The sequence below is a fragment of the Leptodactylus fuscus genome, chromosome 3, assembly GCF_031893055.1.
Source record: "Leptodactylus fuscus isolate aLepFus1 chromosome 3, aLepFus1.hap2, whole genome shotgun sequence".
In the NCBI taxonomy this organism is placed as follows: Eukaryota; Metazoa; Chordata; class Amphibia; order Anura; family Leptodactylidae; genus Leptodactylus; species Leptodactylus fuscus.
Genome location: NC_134267.1, coordinates 155434763 through 155452000, shown reverse-complemented (window position 1 = coordinate 155452000; position 17238 = coordinate 155434763). Strand labels below are relative to the sequence as shown.

General features: G+C 44.0%; 1 protein-coding gene across 2 annotated transcripts in view; it reads right to left on the bottom strand.

Moving 5' to 3' along the window:
* Positions 1-17238, bottom strand: part of MCF2L2 (MCF.2 cell line derived transforming sequence-like 2) — a 274167-nt gene that overhangs the window by 211625 nt on the left and 45304 nt on the right. For both annotated transcript variants that reach the window (XM_075268595.1, XM_075268594.1), the window contains exons 6-8: positions 16550-16666; positions 9726-9875; positions 7232-7356 (exon numbers count right to left, since the gene is read on the bottom strand). In XM_075268595.1, coding sequence (XP_075124696.1) covers positions 7232-7356; positions 9726-9875; positions 16550-16666 — 392 coding nt within the window. The remainder of the gene's footprint in view (positions 1-7231; positions 7357-9725; positions 9876-16549; positions 16667-17238) is intronic.

Genomic DNA, 17238 nt, shown 5'->3' with positions numbered 1-17238 from the left:
CCTCTAAAAAACCCAGTTTGGACCAATTCATGGTGGAGGGAGCCTCTAAACAGCCCAGTTTGGGCAAATTCATGGTGGAGGGAGCCTCTAAAAACCCCAGTTTGGACCAATTCATGGTGGAGGGAGCCTCTAAAAACCCCAGTTTGGACCAATTCATGGTGGAGGGAGCCTCTAAAAACCCCAGTTTGGACCAATTCATGGTGGAGGGAGCCTCTAAAAACCCCAGTTTGGACCAATTCATGGTGGAGGGAGCCTCTAAACAGCCCAGTTTGGACCAATTCATGGTGGAGGGAGCCTCTAAAAACCCCAATTTGGACCAATTCATGGTGGAGGGAGCCTCTAACCAGCCCAGTTTGGACCAATTCATGGTGGAGGGAGCCTCTAACCAGCCCAGTTTGGACCAATTCATGGTGGAGGGAGCCTCTAAAAACCCCAGTTTGGACCAATTCATGGTGGAGGGAGCGTCTAAACAGCCCAGTTTGGACCAATTCATGGTGGAGGGAGCCTCTAAAAACCCCAATTTGGACCAATTCATGGTGGAGGGAGCCTCTAACCAGCCCAGTTTGGACCAATTCATGGTGGAGGGAGCCTCTAACCAGCCCAGTTTGGGCAAATTCATGGTGGAGGGAGCCTCTAAAAACCCCAATTTGGACCAATTCATGGTGGAGGGAGCCTCTAAACAGCCCAGTTTTGGCAAATTCATGGTGGAGGGAGCCTCTAAAAACCCCAGTTTGGACCAATTCATGGTGGAGGGAGCCTCTAACCAGCCCAGTTTGGGCAAATTCATGGTGGAGGGAGCCTCTAACCAGCAGAGTTGTGGGAAAGCAGGGTGGAGGGAGCCTCTAACCAGCAGAGTTGGTGGAAATCAGGGTGGAGGGAGCCTCTAACCAGCAGAGTTGGGGGAAATCATGTTGGAGGGAGCCTAGTATTAGCAGAATTGTGCAACGCTTATGGTGGATGAGTATGAGGATGCGGAGGAATTGGAGAGGTTGAGTACAGACATGGAGTTTCATGTTGGGGTGCTTTACACAGGTGGGCACAAAAATGAAGGCTCTATCCAGTGGTGGTTCATTTTTATCAAAGTGAGCCGGTCGGCACTCTCAGCTGACAGACGGGTGCGCTTGTCAGTGATGATGCCACCGGCTGCACTGAACACCCTCTCAGATAGGACGCTGGCGGCAGGACAGGACAGCACCTCCAAGGCATATAGGGCAAGTTCAAGCCACAGGTCCAACTTCGACACCCAATACGTGTAGGGCGCAGAGGGGTCGGAGAGGACAGGGCTGTGGTCGGAAAGGTATTCCCGCAACATGCGCCTATACTTCTCACGCCTGGTGACACTAGGACCCTCTGTGGCAGCACTTTGGCGAGGGGGTGCCATCAAGGTGTCCCAGACCTTAGACAGTGTGCCCCTCGTTTGTGTGGACCGGTGAGAACTTGGTCGCCTACTGGAGGAACTGTCCTCCCTGCCGCCAACGTCACATGCTGGAAACATCTCCATCATATTCTGCACCAATTGCCTGTGGCAAGCATTGATGCGATTGGCCCTCCCCTCTACCGGAATAAAAGACGAGATGTTGTTTTTATACCGGGGGTCAAGGATAGCAAAGATCCAGTACTGGTTGTCCTCCATGATTTTGACAATACGCTTGTCGGTTGTAAAGCACCCCAACATGAACTCAGCCATGTCTGCCACAGTGTTAGTTGGCATGACTCCTCTGGCCCCACCGGAAAGTTCAATCTCCATTTCCTCCTCATCCTCCATGTCTACCCATCCGCGCTGCAACAATGGGACGATTCGAAGTTGCCCGGAAGCCTCCTGTATCACCATCACATCATCGGACAACTCTTCTTCCTCCTCCTCCTCCTCCTCCTCCATTAAACGCGATGAAGCGGACAGATGTGTGGACCTACTCTCCAGCTGTGACGGATCGGATGCTATCCCTGACTCCTCTGTGTGATCTGAGTTATCCCTGATGTCAATCAGGGATTCTCTCAGAACACACAAGAGCGGGATTGTAAGGCTCACCATCGCATCCTCAGAGCTCACCCTCCTTGTGGACTCCTCAAACACCCGTAGGATGTCACAAAGGTCTCTCATCCATGGCCACTCATGGATGAGAAACTGAGGCAGCTGACTTTGTGGCACCCTAGGGTTTTGTAGCTGGTATTCCATCAAAGGTCTCTGCTGCTCAACCACTCTATTCAACATCTGAAACGTTGAGTTCCAGCGTGTGGGGACGTCGCACAAAAGCCGGTGTTGTGGCACATGCAGGCGTTGCTGGAGAGATTTTAAGCTAGCAGCGGCTACTGTCGACTTGCGAAAGTGGGCGCACATGCGCCGCACTTTCACCAGTAGCTCTGGAACATTGGGGTAGCTCTTTAGGAAACGTTGCACCACTAGGTTGAAGACGTGGGCCAGGCATGGAACATGTTGGAGTCCGGCAAGCTCCAGAGCTGCTACCAGGTTCCGGCCGTTATCACAAACGACCATGCCTGGGCCCAGGTGCAGCGGCTCAAACCATATTGCCGTCTCATCGAGGAGGGCATCCCTCACCTCGGAGGCAGTGTGCTGTCTGTCCCCCAAGCTGATCAGCTTCAGCACAGCCTGCTGACGTCTACCAACGCCAGTGCTGCAACGTTTCCAACTCGTAGCTGGGGTCAATCTAACAGCGGAGGAGGAGGCGGTGGCGGAGGAGGAGGCGGTGGCGGAGGAGGAGGCGGTAGAGGAGGAGGAGGAGGGGGGTGTTCTTCTCGTGTCCCTGCCAGGAATGTTAGGCGGGGAGACGAGGTACACCGGGCCAGTTTGGGAAGCAGTCCCAGCCTCAACTACATTCACCCAGTGTGCCGTCAGTGAAATGTAGCGTCCCTGTCCGCATGCACTTGTCCACGCGTCGGTGGTCAAGTGGACCTTTGTGCAAAGCGCGGAATTAAGGGCCCGCCTGATATTGAGTGACACGTGCTGGTGCAAGGCGGGGACGGCACACCGGGAGAAGTAGTGACGGCTAGGGACGGCATAGCGAGGTGCCGCAGTTGCCATCAGGTCCAGGAAGGCGGGAGTTTCAACAAGCCGGAACGCCAACATCTCCTGGGCCAGCAGTTTAGCGATGTTGGTGTTCAAGGCTTGCGCGTGTGGGTGGTTAGCAGTGTATTTCTGCCGCCGCTCCAATGTCTGAGAGATGGTGTGTTGTTGTAAAGAAGCGCCTGATGGTGCCTTTGATGGTGCAGGAGAAGGAGATAAGACAGGAACAGGGGAGGATGAGGGAGAAGTCAACAAAGTGGCGGAGGCAGATGAAGTGGTGTCCTGGCTCGTCCTCTGGAGTGCATCGCCAGCACAGTCAGCAGTGGCAGTGGCAGAGGCAGTGGCAGTGGCGTGAACGGCAGGCGGCCTTTGTCCTGCCATTGCTGCCTGCCACTGATTCCAGTGCTTGGATTCCAAATGACGGCGCATTGAAGTGGTGGACAGGTTGCTCTTCTCAGAGCCCTTAATCAATTTCGAGAGGCAAATTGTGCAGACAACACTATATCTGTCCTCGGCGCATTCCTTGAAAAAACTCCACACCTTCGAGAAACGTGCCCTCGAGGTGGGAGTTTTTCGGGGCTGGGTACGAACTGGAACATCTTGGGAGATTCCGGGTGTGGCCTGGCTTCGCCTAAGCTGCTGACCTCTGCCTCTGCCTCTAGCTACCCTTTTTGGTGCTGCACTTGCCTCAACATCCACACTACTTTCCCCGCTTGACATCCCCCCTGTCCAGGTCGGGTCAGTGTCCTCATCATCCACCACTTCCTCTTCCAACTCCTGTCTCATCTCCTCCTCCCGCACAATGCGCCGGTCAACTGGATGCCCTGACGGCAACTGCGTCACATCATCGTCGATGAGGGTGGGTTGCTGGTCATCCACCACCAAATCGAACGGAGATGGAGGAGACTCTAGTGTTTGAGCATCTGGACACAGATGCTCCTCTGTTAGGTTCGTGGAATCGTGACGTGGAGAGGCAGGTTGAGGGACAATGAAAGGAGCGGAGAACAGCTCTGGGGAGCAGGAACAGTTGGGGTTATTGTTCTGTGAAGCTTGGGAATTTTGGGAGGAAGGAGGACAAGACTGTTGGGTAATAGGAGGAGAGGAGGCAGAGTCTGACTGGCTGCTGGACAATGTGCTGTAAGCGTTCTCTGACAGCCATTGCAAGACCTGTTCCTGGTTCTCGGGCCTACTAAGGTTTGTACCCTGCAGTTTAGTTAATGTGGCAAGCAACCCTGGCACTGTGGAGTGGCGCAATGCTTGCTGCCCCACAGGAGTAGGCACGGGACGCCCTGTGGCTTCACTGCTACCTTGCTCCCCAGAACCATTCCCCCGACCTCGCCCACGGCCTCGTCCACGTCCCTTTCCGGGAGCCTTGCGCATTTTGAATTCCCAGTTAGAAATTGGCACTATATACCAGTAGCAAAAATTGTGGGTGCACGTAACCCCAATATATTCTTTGAATTCCCAGTCAGACAATGGCACTATATACCAGTAGCAAGAAATGAGGGTATTTATAACCCCAATATATTCTTTGAATTACCAGTCAGAAACTGGCACTATATGGCAGTAGCAAGAAATGAGGGTATTTATAACCCCAATATATTCTTTGAATTCCCAGTCAGACAATGGCACTGTATACCAGTAGTAAAAATTGTGGGTGCACGTAACCCCAATATATTCTTTGAATTCCCAGTCAGAAACTGGCACTATATACCAGTAGCAAGAAATGAGGGTATTTATAACCCCAATATATTCTTTGAATTCCCAGTCAGACAATGGCACTGTATACCAGTAGTAAAAATTGTGGGTGCACGTAACCCCAATATATTCTTTGAATTCCCAGTCAGAAACTGGCACTGTATACCAGTAGTAAAAATTGTGGGTGCACGTAACCCCAATATATTCTTTGAATTCCCAGTCAGAAACTGGCACTGTATACCAGTAGTAAAAATTGTGGGTGCACGTAACCCCAATATATTCTTTGAATTCCCAGTCAGACAATGGCACTATATACCAGTAGCAAGAAATGAGGGTATTTATAACCCCAATATATTCTTTGAATTCCCAGTCAGACAATGGCACTGTATACCAGTAGTAAAAATTGTGGGTGCACGTAACCCCAATATATTCTTTGAATTCCCAGTCAGAAACTGGCACTATATGGCAGTAGCAAGAAATGAGGGTATTTATAACCCCAATATATTCTTTGAATTCCCAGTCAGACAATGGCACTGTATACCAGTAGTAAAAATTGTGGGTGCACGTAACCCCAATATATTCTTTGAATTCCCAGTCAGAAACTGGCACTGTATACCAGTAGTAAAAATTGTGGGTGCACGTAACCCCAATATATTCTTTGAATTCCCAGTCAGAAACTGGCACTATATGGCAGTAGCAAGAAATGAGGGTATTTATAACCCCAATATATTCTTTGAATTCCCAGTCAGAAACTGGCACTGTATACCAGTAGTAAAAATTGTGGGTGCACGTAACCCCAATATATTCTTTGAATTCCCAGTCAGACAATGGCACTATATACCAGTAGCAAGAAATGAGGGTATTTATAACCCCAATATATTCTTTGAATTCCCAGTCAGACAATGGCACTGTATACCAGTAGTAAAAATTGTGGGTGCACGTAACCCCAATATATTCTTTGAATTCCCAGTCAGAAACTGGCACTGTATACCAGTAGTAAAAATTGTGGGTGCACGTAACCCCAATATATTCTTTGAATTCCCAGTCAGAAACTGGCACTGTATACCAGTAGTAAAAATTGTGGGTGCACGTAACCCCAATATATTCTTTGAATTCCCAGTCAGAAACTGGCACTGTATACCAGTAGTAAAAATTGTGGGTGCACGTAACCCCAATATATTCTTTGAATTACCAGTCAGAAACTGGCACTATATGGCAGTAGCAAGAAATGAAGGTATTTGTAACCCCAATATATTCTTTGAATTCCCAGTCAGAAACTGGCACTGTATACCAGTAGTAAAAATTGTGGGTGCACGTAACCCCAATATATTCTTTGAATTCCCAGTCAGACAATGGCACTATATACCAGTAGCAAGAAATGAGGGTATTTATAACCCCAATATATTCTTTGAATTCCCAGTCAGAAACTGGCACTGTATACCAGTAGTAAAAATTGTGGGTGCACGTAACCCCAATATATTCTTTGAATTCCCAGTCAGACAATGGCACTATATGGCAGTAGCAAAAATAGTGGGTGTATATAGCCCCAATTCTATTGCTAGGGGACTTGCAGGGTATTTCTGGGGTGAAGGTGGGGGGGCACACCGTTGGAACGGGTATCGGGGGTATATATCGGGTATACGGGAATACACTGACAGTGTATTCCATTCAGGATCCTGGGAAAGCTGGGTTGCGGCGATTGAGCCCGTCAGTGCCACGTTACACTGACAAGCTTCTCCCTGGAATTTAGCTCTTACAAGAGCTGTTGTGGTTGTCTTCTCCTTCCTATCCTAGCCTGTCCCTGCCTACCCAGAATCTAAGCCCTAGCTAGCTGGACGGAAACCTCCGTCCTCGGTGAATTGCAAGCTCAGAATGACGCGAACCTGGGCGGCGCTGTTCTTTTAAATTAGAGGTCACATGTTTTCGGCAGCCAATGGGTTTTGCCTACTTTTCTCAACGTCACCGGTGTCGTAGTTCCTGTCCCACCTACCCTGCGCTGTTATTGGAGCAAAAAAGGCGCCAGGGAAGGTGGGAGGGGAATCGAGTAATGGCGCACTTTACCACGCGGTGTTCGATTCGATTCGAACATGCCGAACAGCCTAATATCCGATCGAACATGAGTTCGATAGAACACTGTTCGCTCATCTCTAATAATAATGTCCTAAAAGTGCTATACATTTTAGTGATATTTACAAAGGACAGATTTTATAGGAAAAGATAACATTAAATTACAGTTACATTCTTCCAGTTTAAGAAACTTCATCATAACAATTTGTAGTGGGATACTGATGGCTTTAATAGTGACCAGTTTGTGACAGATAAGACAACAGATGGATTGGTCAGCAAATACTTACTGAAGGGTTAATGTGTTTGGCTTTACGCCATGTTTAAGTCAGTCCTACAAATATGTAACTGTTATACGTCTTTCAGAATCTCACACAGGGATTTGTCATTTTAGTATTAAATTGAAAGGGACTCCGAATTAATAAGACTTGTGTGCGCTGTACAAACCTTTCAACAGTAGCCATGTTCTCCAGCTCATCCGGTGTCAGTTTGCAGTTTGGGTCTTTGGACACTGGCTCCTTTATACATGAGAGCAGAGTCCCACCTTGTTGCACTGCTAGCTTTAAATCATCCTGGAAGAGAAATATCAAATGGTTATAAGGAACTTGCTTATGTTGTTTATAATCTACAGATTAGGGACATTTATTATACATTCTATCTCACTTTTGGGGGTAAAACAATGGCAGCTTTTTGCACATTTTCACAATACTGTTCATACCTCCATTTTGAAAAAAAAAAAAAGTATGCCAAAAACTGTATGCAAGCATATGCCAAAGAAAGAACTTCAGTTTGAATTTGCTTTACATAGACTTCAATGATTAAAAAAGTATGCATAAGTTTTACTGCATAGTCTAGCATGCTTTTCTATCCTGCATAAAAAAAGACATTTTTTTTCATCATTGCAACAGATGCGAAACAGATGCAAACAGATGCCCTTTCCACAGCATCAATTTGCATTTTTTATTTCAAAATTAGGGTATGAATTATATTGCAGCCACAAGTATATACATGTACATAAATTGCTTCTTTCTTAAATTATAATCTGTGAAAGTTTCCAAATTTTCAGTCCTTTGCACAAAGAATATGTAGACACATATGTAGAAACTGAGGATAATCAACCGCTTCCCGCTCCATTCACTGTGTAAAGATAGAAAAGAATCTCCCCCTTGACTCACTGTCATTCTGTCTTGCTTATCTAATATATGTATGGACAAGCTTTGCCTAACAACAGGGAGTGAAATGTAAATGTATATTGATGACATATCCTAAGAATAGGCCATCACTATTAGAAATTGGATTACCCCTTTAATGTACAACTTAATAATGAAACAGGATATAACATGGTCATTGAAATATCTGGTTATGAAATGATATGCCTCGATTGCCAAGTTGGATATGATTGATGTAATAAATGAACATTATTTTTATCACATGAATTTGGAGTACCGTGGTCTTTTACATTTATAGTACTAAGGATTGAAGAATCCTATTATTGGCACCCGATCTCTATAAGGGGTGTGCGGTACCACCAACACTACCCACGGTCAAGCTCATTGCATATATTATAACCGATAAAGTAAAGTTAATAACTACAATTAATGTTGATTCTTAACATAAACACACATGCTCGATTAAAAGAGACTAATTTAGTGACTATTTACTTTTTTAGTTTACAGGTACTCCTTCATCAATTTGGATTATCCCTATTTATTATTTCCTATCTATAGGAAGCTGATTTGCTGTGCTGGTAGATTATACAATATGTTTTCCAGATCACAGTAATATATTTCATTGCTATTATTAGTTCATATATTCAATTGTCCAAGTATTATTATATTAGTAAGGTATTTATCATGAGTGTATTCATTCTCTTAGCCAATTTCCTGTCACATGATCCTGCGCCTGCAGTACACTCGTGTAAGAGGCCACAAGAGAATGGCCGACTGGACATGTGCAATGCAAAGTGACAGAGCCAACTGAGCACGCGCGGGATTTGGATCACGAGGACACAGAGAGGCGTCAGCACAAGAAGAGCGAATTGTGTAAGCGGCCACAAAAAAATGGCAGCAGACATGCGCAGTTGACTCTGCCCAAAGCCCGATGGCACAGCCAACTGTGCATGCTTAGGATTTTGAAAACCAGCGGCGGAAGAAGACACAGCAAGAGGAGTTCCGGAAGAAGATGAAGGCATTCGCTGGAGATTTTTAAAGCAGTATTGGGGACGACCTTAGTGCTGTTTGAGCTCTGGGGAACGTCCCCAGTGCTGCAAGAAAAATCATTTATATACCAAACAAAACCAAGAAAGGCGGCGCGGAGAAGACTTCTAAAGGTAGGAGAAGAATAGCCTTTCTTAAAGCTATTCCCACGTGTTAATATTAAAAAATGTGATTCTAATGATAGAATCCCTTCAATCACTTATAAGAAACTAAAAAAGCCCAAATATCCCAGTGTTATCTATCTCCAGGCAAAAATTGAATATTTTATGGTTGCTATATTATTCATATGCAGTTCATTTCATGATCAAAAATAAAACAATACATCTGTCTTTTTAACCCCTTCCCACGTCACAATATTACTATCCTGTGCACACAGCAGTGCAGCAGACGTCAGCTGAATGTTACATGACCTGCTGCAACAGTCAGAACGGGAGATCATTATGGCACTGAACGTTTGGTGGTGCTGTCAATAGTAAGTACAGTATATTCCCCTCATAAATACAGTAACTTAAGATTTGCTTTACTCTTTTGGAGCTTCTATTTGCAATTTCGGCTAAAAGGAGACTTGATTTGCCCCCACACTATGCTGTCCCTAGCCAGTAAATCGTGTAGGCAGATCCATTTTACTGCGTAAATAAGAGTTAGAATCCATTTTGAGAACAAACACAATCATTTATACAACAGAGTGAGCGTGTTTCACCACAAGGAGTACATTCAGCACCTACTTTCAATTTAGTCTGATGTTCTGTATGTGACAAGAGTAGCTCCTCTGTGCAGATGACATCATTGGGGAGCTCTGTCTCTGCCAAGCTGGTTCCAAACGTCTGTAAATTCTGGGCTGTAGTCTTCACAACCTGAGCAAAACTCTCAATGGCCTGTTTCAGGGAATATATATCACAGCGTGTTAGTTTATATGGAAAGAACACAGATGCTATTTTAGCATATTTACAATGTACATGCAATGAAGCTCATTCCACCAAAGCTAAATAGTTCCAAATCGTTACATTTCCTCCACACATTCAACAACTTTCTATTAGCCATATGTCTCACACATACTGTAATTGAACTTAAATGGGCTCTATCGTTGGGAAAAGCCATTTTTAGCTAGGCACATACTTGCATTACCTTTAGAAATGCTATTCCACACATACCTTTTGTATGTAAATTGCCTCACTAGTTTTTGAATGATCCCGTTTTTATTCATATGCTAAATAGCTTCCAGCCAGCACAGGAAGTTGCCAGCAGCCTCCTCTCTGCTATTCTCCCCTATCTGTGTGTGCAAACAGGAAGCTGTCATCAGCAGCAGCCTGTGCTGTATAGATACATAGGAAAGAATAGCACAGAGGGTGCATGATGAGACTTCCGGGGTGCACCAAGAGGCTAATTAGCATATGAATAAAAGCGGCCTCATTCAAAAAAGACTGAAATTAAAATGACTTTTCCCAATGATAGAGCCCCTTTAAGAAGAAGCTTAGTTTAGCTGTATAGAACTGGCCATACACATGTCGGCTGAACCTACCAATTCAACCAATGATCTAAGTGTATGGAGGCATTCCAACTCTGAGTGGGGGGAGATCAGTATCACTGTATGGGCAGTATGGGTTATATAGCCTTTACTAGTCATGCTCCCTATGTATGTACGTTTACTATTTGTTGACCATTTCTAACAACCAGTTCCATATACAGCTTTTATTTGAAATTTTGAAACGATAACTTTAGAGGTATTTTACTACTGTTGCAGATAGTTGTTGTGTATTATTGGATATGACAGGTGATGAGTAGAGACAGTAGAGTCTATCTATACTTTGTTAACAAATGTTAGCTCCTTTCAGAGAAATCCAAGGCTTGAATCCACTTTCTGGCCTTGGTTTATGCTCCCCTGCTCAGTTGCCAATAGAAATCTATATACTATTTCTAGGTATAAAGTGTATGAATGCTGCTGACTGTGTGTAAAGGTGAGCGGCTCCTTGATGGGGGGTTACTTCACATTGCTGTATCTCGGGCTTTATACCACCTAGAACAATGTTTACAGTGTCATTTTAAAGAGGAGATACATGGCTTTTATGTGCCACCAGGATTGCAGATACTGTCAGAATTGAGAGTTGCATATACAGTGTACACCACAACTTCTGTTCTATGTAGAGAGAAAATAAATATTTCAATAAACCCCCTCCCCCAAACCCCAACTTCCTCCTTGTATAGTGTACTGTATGGCAGCAAACATAACACAGAGAAAGGCTTACCCAGTAACTGTTCAGAAGTAGGAAGTATGATATAACAGACACATGTGGACAATTGCAGCAGGAAATACTACTGCAATAATGGTGATATAATTGACTGATATTAATATTTTCACACAGAGTGACATAGCAGTTCCTTTTTTTTTGTCTGCAGAAGTTTAGTTGCGCTTTAAGACTTTATGAGAAAGGGAAGTAAGTACAGTGCCTGTTACTGAAAAAAAATACAATTGTAACATGCTGATGTACAAAAAAGGTGAAACTGGCATTTTAGGAAGATGTGGGCAGAAAAGGGAGTTTATCTATGAGAATTATTGGATGTGGGAGCATTAACTTACTTTTCACTGCAAATACATACTTTGATGTAAGACAGCAAAAGAAACCCATTGGTCTTAATAAGAATAGACATTGTAGCCCAAGTTAAGGATGTCCGTAGTATGGAGAACTTGACGGCCACACTTAACCATACTGTTGAGGCGTTCCAGGCTATATGGTCATCTTGGGACGCATACTCTATTTTGAATGGTCTCTGACTCCTTCCCCTTCCCTTCCTCCCCCCACCCCCCATTTCGACTCTCCGGTTTTTTGTGATGTGTATACATTCCCAGTCTACTTGACGGTATGTGCATTGCTTCACGTTCATGTTTTTTATGTTTTCAACTCTTTTGTTATATTGTATTTTATAAAAATCCTTTCAATAAAAATTACAGTTCAAAAAAAAGAATAGACATTGCAGGCCTATCTCACAAAAAGCAAAAGATAGAAAAACACCGAGCACACTTTATAGTGTAGATAGTCTATTCACCTTTTTGGATAATTGTAATGAATGTATCAGACCTGGTGGCCTCTCACCTGGTTTGGTTGTGACAGCGTTCACAACTCCGTACTAAGGTGTATATGATACCAGGTATGGGGAGCAGCACGTCTCAAAGGCACCAGTTGTGTCAACCGGGGAAACAGCAGAGGAAAAGGGCAGGACGGCGCTCACAGGTCCAATAGATTTTATTAATAAGAAGAATGTGCAATTCTTCTTATTAATAAAATCTATTGGACCTGTGAGCGCCGTCCTGCCCTTTTCCTCTATCTCACAAAAAGACCACTCTCACTTCTTCAATAGGCCATAACTGTAAGCCACCATGTCTGTAGTCACAGAAAGAACAAAATCGCTCCTTTTGGAGTCACAGAAAGACTTCTCCCCTAGTCCCTACTCCTTATCAGTGGTCACACTAAGCCTACTTCATCTTCATTTAACATCTATTGGATTATTTGAGCAGGTAATGACAATATTTTACTCACCCATCCCCATTGCAGAATGTCTCCACTGTATATTTGGCTTCAGCATGCAGGATGGAGCCAAAAAGCAGGCAGGTCGGGGTAGGGGCAGTGAGTAGAGCCTGTTACCCATTGCAATAATCCAATCAGTAGTGGCCTACTACGTTACTGTGTGGAGATCAGGAAAGGGGACATTATACTGTGTGCGGGGGAAGGGATGTCAAGAGGGCACAATATACTGTGTGGGGGCCAGCAAAAAGGGAATTATAGTGCGGTAGAACATTATACTTTGGGGGGGGGGCAAGTAAAGTGAGCAATATGCTGTGTGGACCCATAAAGGGAACATTATATTGTGTGGAGGCCTGAAATTGAGTCATTACACTGTGCGAAAACAAATAAAAGAACAATATACTGCGTGGGGTCCAGTAAAGGGGGCATTATACTGTTTGGAGCAGTGCAGTGGGGCAAAGCATAAAATTTTCATTGTGTGACCCCCCCCCCTCCCCCCAGACACAACTTTGAGATGATTTTCTATAGTTACCATGTTGACAGTGTTTTGCCCAACCCTGATATACGATAAATTATTTATTAATTATTTTTTAAATTACAAGTTTTATATACTGAGAGTCAGATTGTATTCCATAAATTACACGATTGCTGGATTTCCTCATAATGCAGCTCTGTGACCATAACATTTATGGTCAATCTTACATCAGTGCTTGATGACTATTAAAGTCCGGTCATTAGAGGGGTTATTCAGCTTCCAACAATTATCTGCAAATGCATCCACTGTAATGCTAAATAATCACTGATCCCTTGTGCACCCTTTTCTTGGCTTTATTTTACTTCACACTCCTTGTATCAATGTTATTTACACGCAGTAAATCTGTGAAAAATCTACATTTCCCATGATTTCCTAAATAAATCACTCCCACATCTAAGATTACATGATGCTGTGATATTTTGTTTGGAAGCTCACTTTCCCCTGTGAGCAGCAAATGCAGAGAAGGCAGATGCATCATGGGAAATTTAATTTTCTTGCTTACTTCACTGGGTATAGACCTGGTCACTAGAAGGCTGACACCAGGAGTATCAAAAGATATCAGTTCCGTCTCCAGACTATATCCATAACACAGACACTGTGCTAGTCAGATTTAACCTAGTGTCTGTAGGAGGCAAAAACAATCTGACTCGGGTCTTTCTGTCTTACATCATTTTTAATTTTCTTTCAGGTTTTCGGAGGGTCTTCAGTGTGTACACCCCACTAGTCATACCCCCCTCCCAGCGCAAAAAGGTGCCTTGCGGTCACCCAGTCGCCATTTGCTGCATAGACGGCTGGAATTCCATTGACCCCACACCCCTGTGGCACCTGAAAATGCCAGAGTGTGAGAAGATAGCTGAATATAAACCCCCCTCCTCCTAGGCCTCTTAAACCCCCTGGGATAGTTTTTAAAAATACCCCAACCCTTGTGGCCATTTTCCATTCATCGGTCACTTCTCCTGGGGCCTTTGGCGCTGGAACAAATAAGCCCCCTTTTTACTTGCCGGCACAGCACCCTTGTTTTTTCACATGGGTGCCTTCTCTGCGGGAATTTCTGGCTTATTCCTTTGGGTATCCATATTCAGGCCCCGGCTTCTTCTTGTGGCTCCCGTCGGGGCTGCTTCACCATCATCCGTGCCATTTACTCAAGTCCCAAGCTTCTCTGGGGACTAGGCCTCAACTAGGCCTGCCCCTCTCCTGGGCTTCTAGCTCCCTCCCAGTCCCTCTAATTGGCTTATGAGAGGTCCCTTCTTCCCTGTTTTATCCTCCCCCCTCCCTGGAGTGTCTTTTTGCTATCATCCATTTTGTGTCTCTCTCCTACCGCTGCGGTACAAAGTGACTAGCACAGTGTCTGTGGTAAGGGTGTAACCTTGATATTCCTATTGTCTGCCCCCTCGTGGCCAGGTCTATACTCATGGTGCTGTGTCCACCAATGAATACAACAAGAAAAGGATTTTACGAGAAGTACAAAAATCCAATTTTTCTCACAGATTCACTTCATGTAAATAACATTGATACAAAGAGTCTCAAGTAAAATAAAGCCAAGAAAAGGCTGCACAAGGAAACTGTGTATTTAGCACTGCTGTGGATGTGTTTGCAGATACGTTTTGGAATTTGGATAAAACCTTTAATATTTAAGCTGAAGCTGCATCAGGTATTTGATAAAAAATTGTTAATTTATTCATGTATGTATACTGCTTATTGATAAATAAAGTATATTTCTTATACAGTATGTCACTTAGTACCCCCAAAATATCTTTCTATCTCAAGTTTCTTTGATCCATGGTCCTGTCTGTTGTACTATTACCCGAAATTGAAGACTACATGGCTACTGACCAGACAAATATTTGGCCTGCATGCCATGAAATACAACAAGGCCCCCCGCAACTCTGAGTGCCCTGTTACATCTTCAATCTAAAGCTGGGTTCACACTAGCGTCAGAGTCCGACAGCTAGTGTCCGATGCTAATGTCCGCGCAAGATTTTAGCATCGGACACAAGCTGTGTTTTTTTTTTTTTTTTTTTAGGCGCCGCCCCCTGAGAGGCTGGCTGCCTTGATGCAGTGCTCCAAGCTGGGAGCAAACTTTTCTTTCCTTTTTCACTCTTTTTCTCTGTATCTTCAAGAATCCGGTAACCAAGCAATCTAGCACTATGAATTTAGCAACTATAAATCGAATGGAAGACCCTGTGGAGTTTTTTGTTCCTTTTGTTTCCATTGTAAAGCATGGACTCAAGACCTGGTTCAGCTGGTTTCCACACGTGCCTGCTACCATCCCCCCAGCTAGGACAGCATGGCTCAACATGCGGCATGGAAGAGAAACCTACATGGAAATGCGGACTTCTTCATTCAAGGAGATGATTTCTGGCGTCAATTGCTGATGTGTGAAGATGCTACAGCTGACTGGGATTTCTTTCTATTACTGTGGACACGTGGGACACTGTTACAACCTGGGAACCTACCATCACCCACCTACCCCAGGAGTTATGGAAGCTTGGCAAGAGAGCAGCACCATGTATACCTGGATGGTCTCTGACTTCCTTGGGGCAGTAGAACACTGTGGTAAGGAGGAGGAGGATGGCTTGTGATGAAGGACATTTGGGGCATTTTTTTTTTTTGTGGTTAAAAGGACAATAGTGCTGATGCAAGATACCGAACTATCAGCTGTGAGCAGGAGATCTCACCACCTACCAAAGGAACTACCACATGTTATCATGATATGTCCCCCACCTCTGCAAAAATTTCTGCTTGTTATATCCACATGCTGTGACCCCCCTCCTCGTGTCCTACAACCAAGTTGGCTGTATTATTATTATTATTATTATTATTAACATCAATCTGCACAGAGAACTAAATGATCCTGCAGTGTGTCTGTGTTTCTTTCTTTTTTAGTTGCTATGATTCCCAGGATTTCTCTATCTGCCATGAGCTTCTATGTGTTTCTCTCTTGTTATATACTACTGTACCATCTATGAAACTGTATCACTGAAATTTCCCCATTGTGGGACTATTAAAGGAATATCTTATCTTATCTTACACTTTGCATTATTTTAAATGGGATATCATGTAGTGTCCTTTACTTTCCGTCTGTGTCCTTAAGTGTCCTTTTACAAAGATGTCCGATTTTTCAAGTGGACAGCTAAATACTACATGTAGGACATGTACGCTAGTGTGAACCCAGCCTTAGTGTAGCTGTAATATGACCAATACCTTAAGGTCTGAGGCAAGCCATGGAAGAAATATAACATGGTGTGGCGGTGAAGGCTCTGCAGTGGCCACACATGTACAGAGCTCGTACACTTTGACTGTTCATACATTACTTTAATGCTGAATATGGTAAAGCTCTGTTTATTTATCATATGTCATGAATCATATAGCATGCCGTAATATGTTACTGCTAGCTTATTTTTCTGATAGATATTCTATGCTTAAAAGTTACTAAGAGAGCTTTGACAAATCTGTCTCTTAACAGTCATTAAACTAGCCAATACTCATTACTTACTGTTCTATGCTGTATCCATTGACCATGGATGTATTCCAAAGTGCCTCCCAGTTCAGTGGTTAACTGACTTTTGTCAATGTATCCGTGAAGATCCGAAACAGAATTTAACATAATAATCTGTAATTTTCGAGGAAGGAAAAATAATTGCAAATTAATTTGTAAATACCCTGTATTATGTTTATATCTATGTGAACAATCACCAGATGGGACACACATTTATAAAGAAGTCTTGGAGATGAAAAAGCTGTAAACATCTAAAAGTTCGGTGGTACATACAAACTTTAAACAAATGTTGTTCCATGACTGGAATTGCTATTTATCATTCAGTTGGGAAGGTTATAATCATGTAATGTATGAAAAACATTGTTATCCTTAAAAGCTGAATGCTAGATATAGTTGCTTATGCTTGAAACTGGTATAATTTTATATGTTATGATGGCGCCTGCATCCAGGATGGGTGCAAGAAAAATGCTTGTCTTGCTGTCAGAAGACAGCTCCCCAAGGTTACCACATTATAGCTGGCTATATACGGAACTGTTCTTCTGGGAAGTCGGGCATGTTGTGACAGATTTGCATATTCTTCCCATGTTCCTTTGCAGTGGAGCAACTATGGCTGTATAAGTCTCCACACACCTGAGAAGGTGGTCTCTCCCTAAGGGAAGACGTTATCCCCACAATCTGGTCTTTCA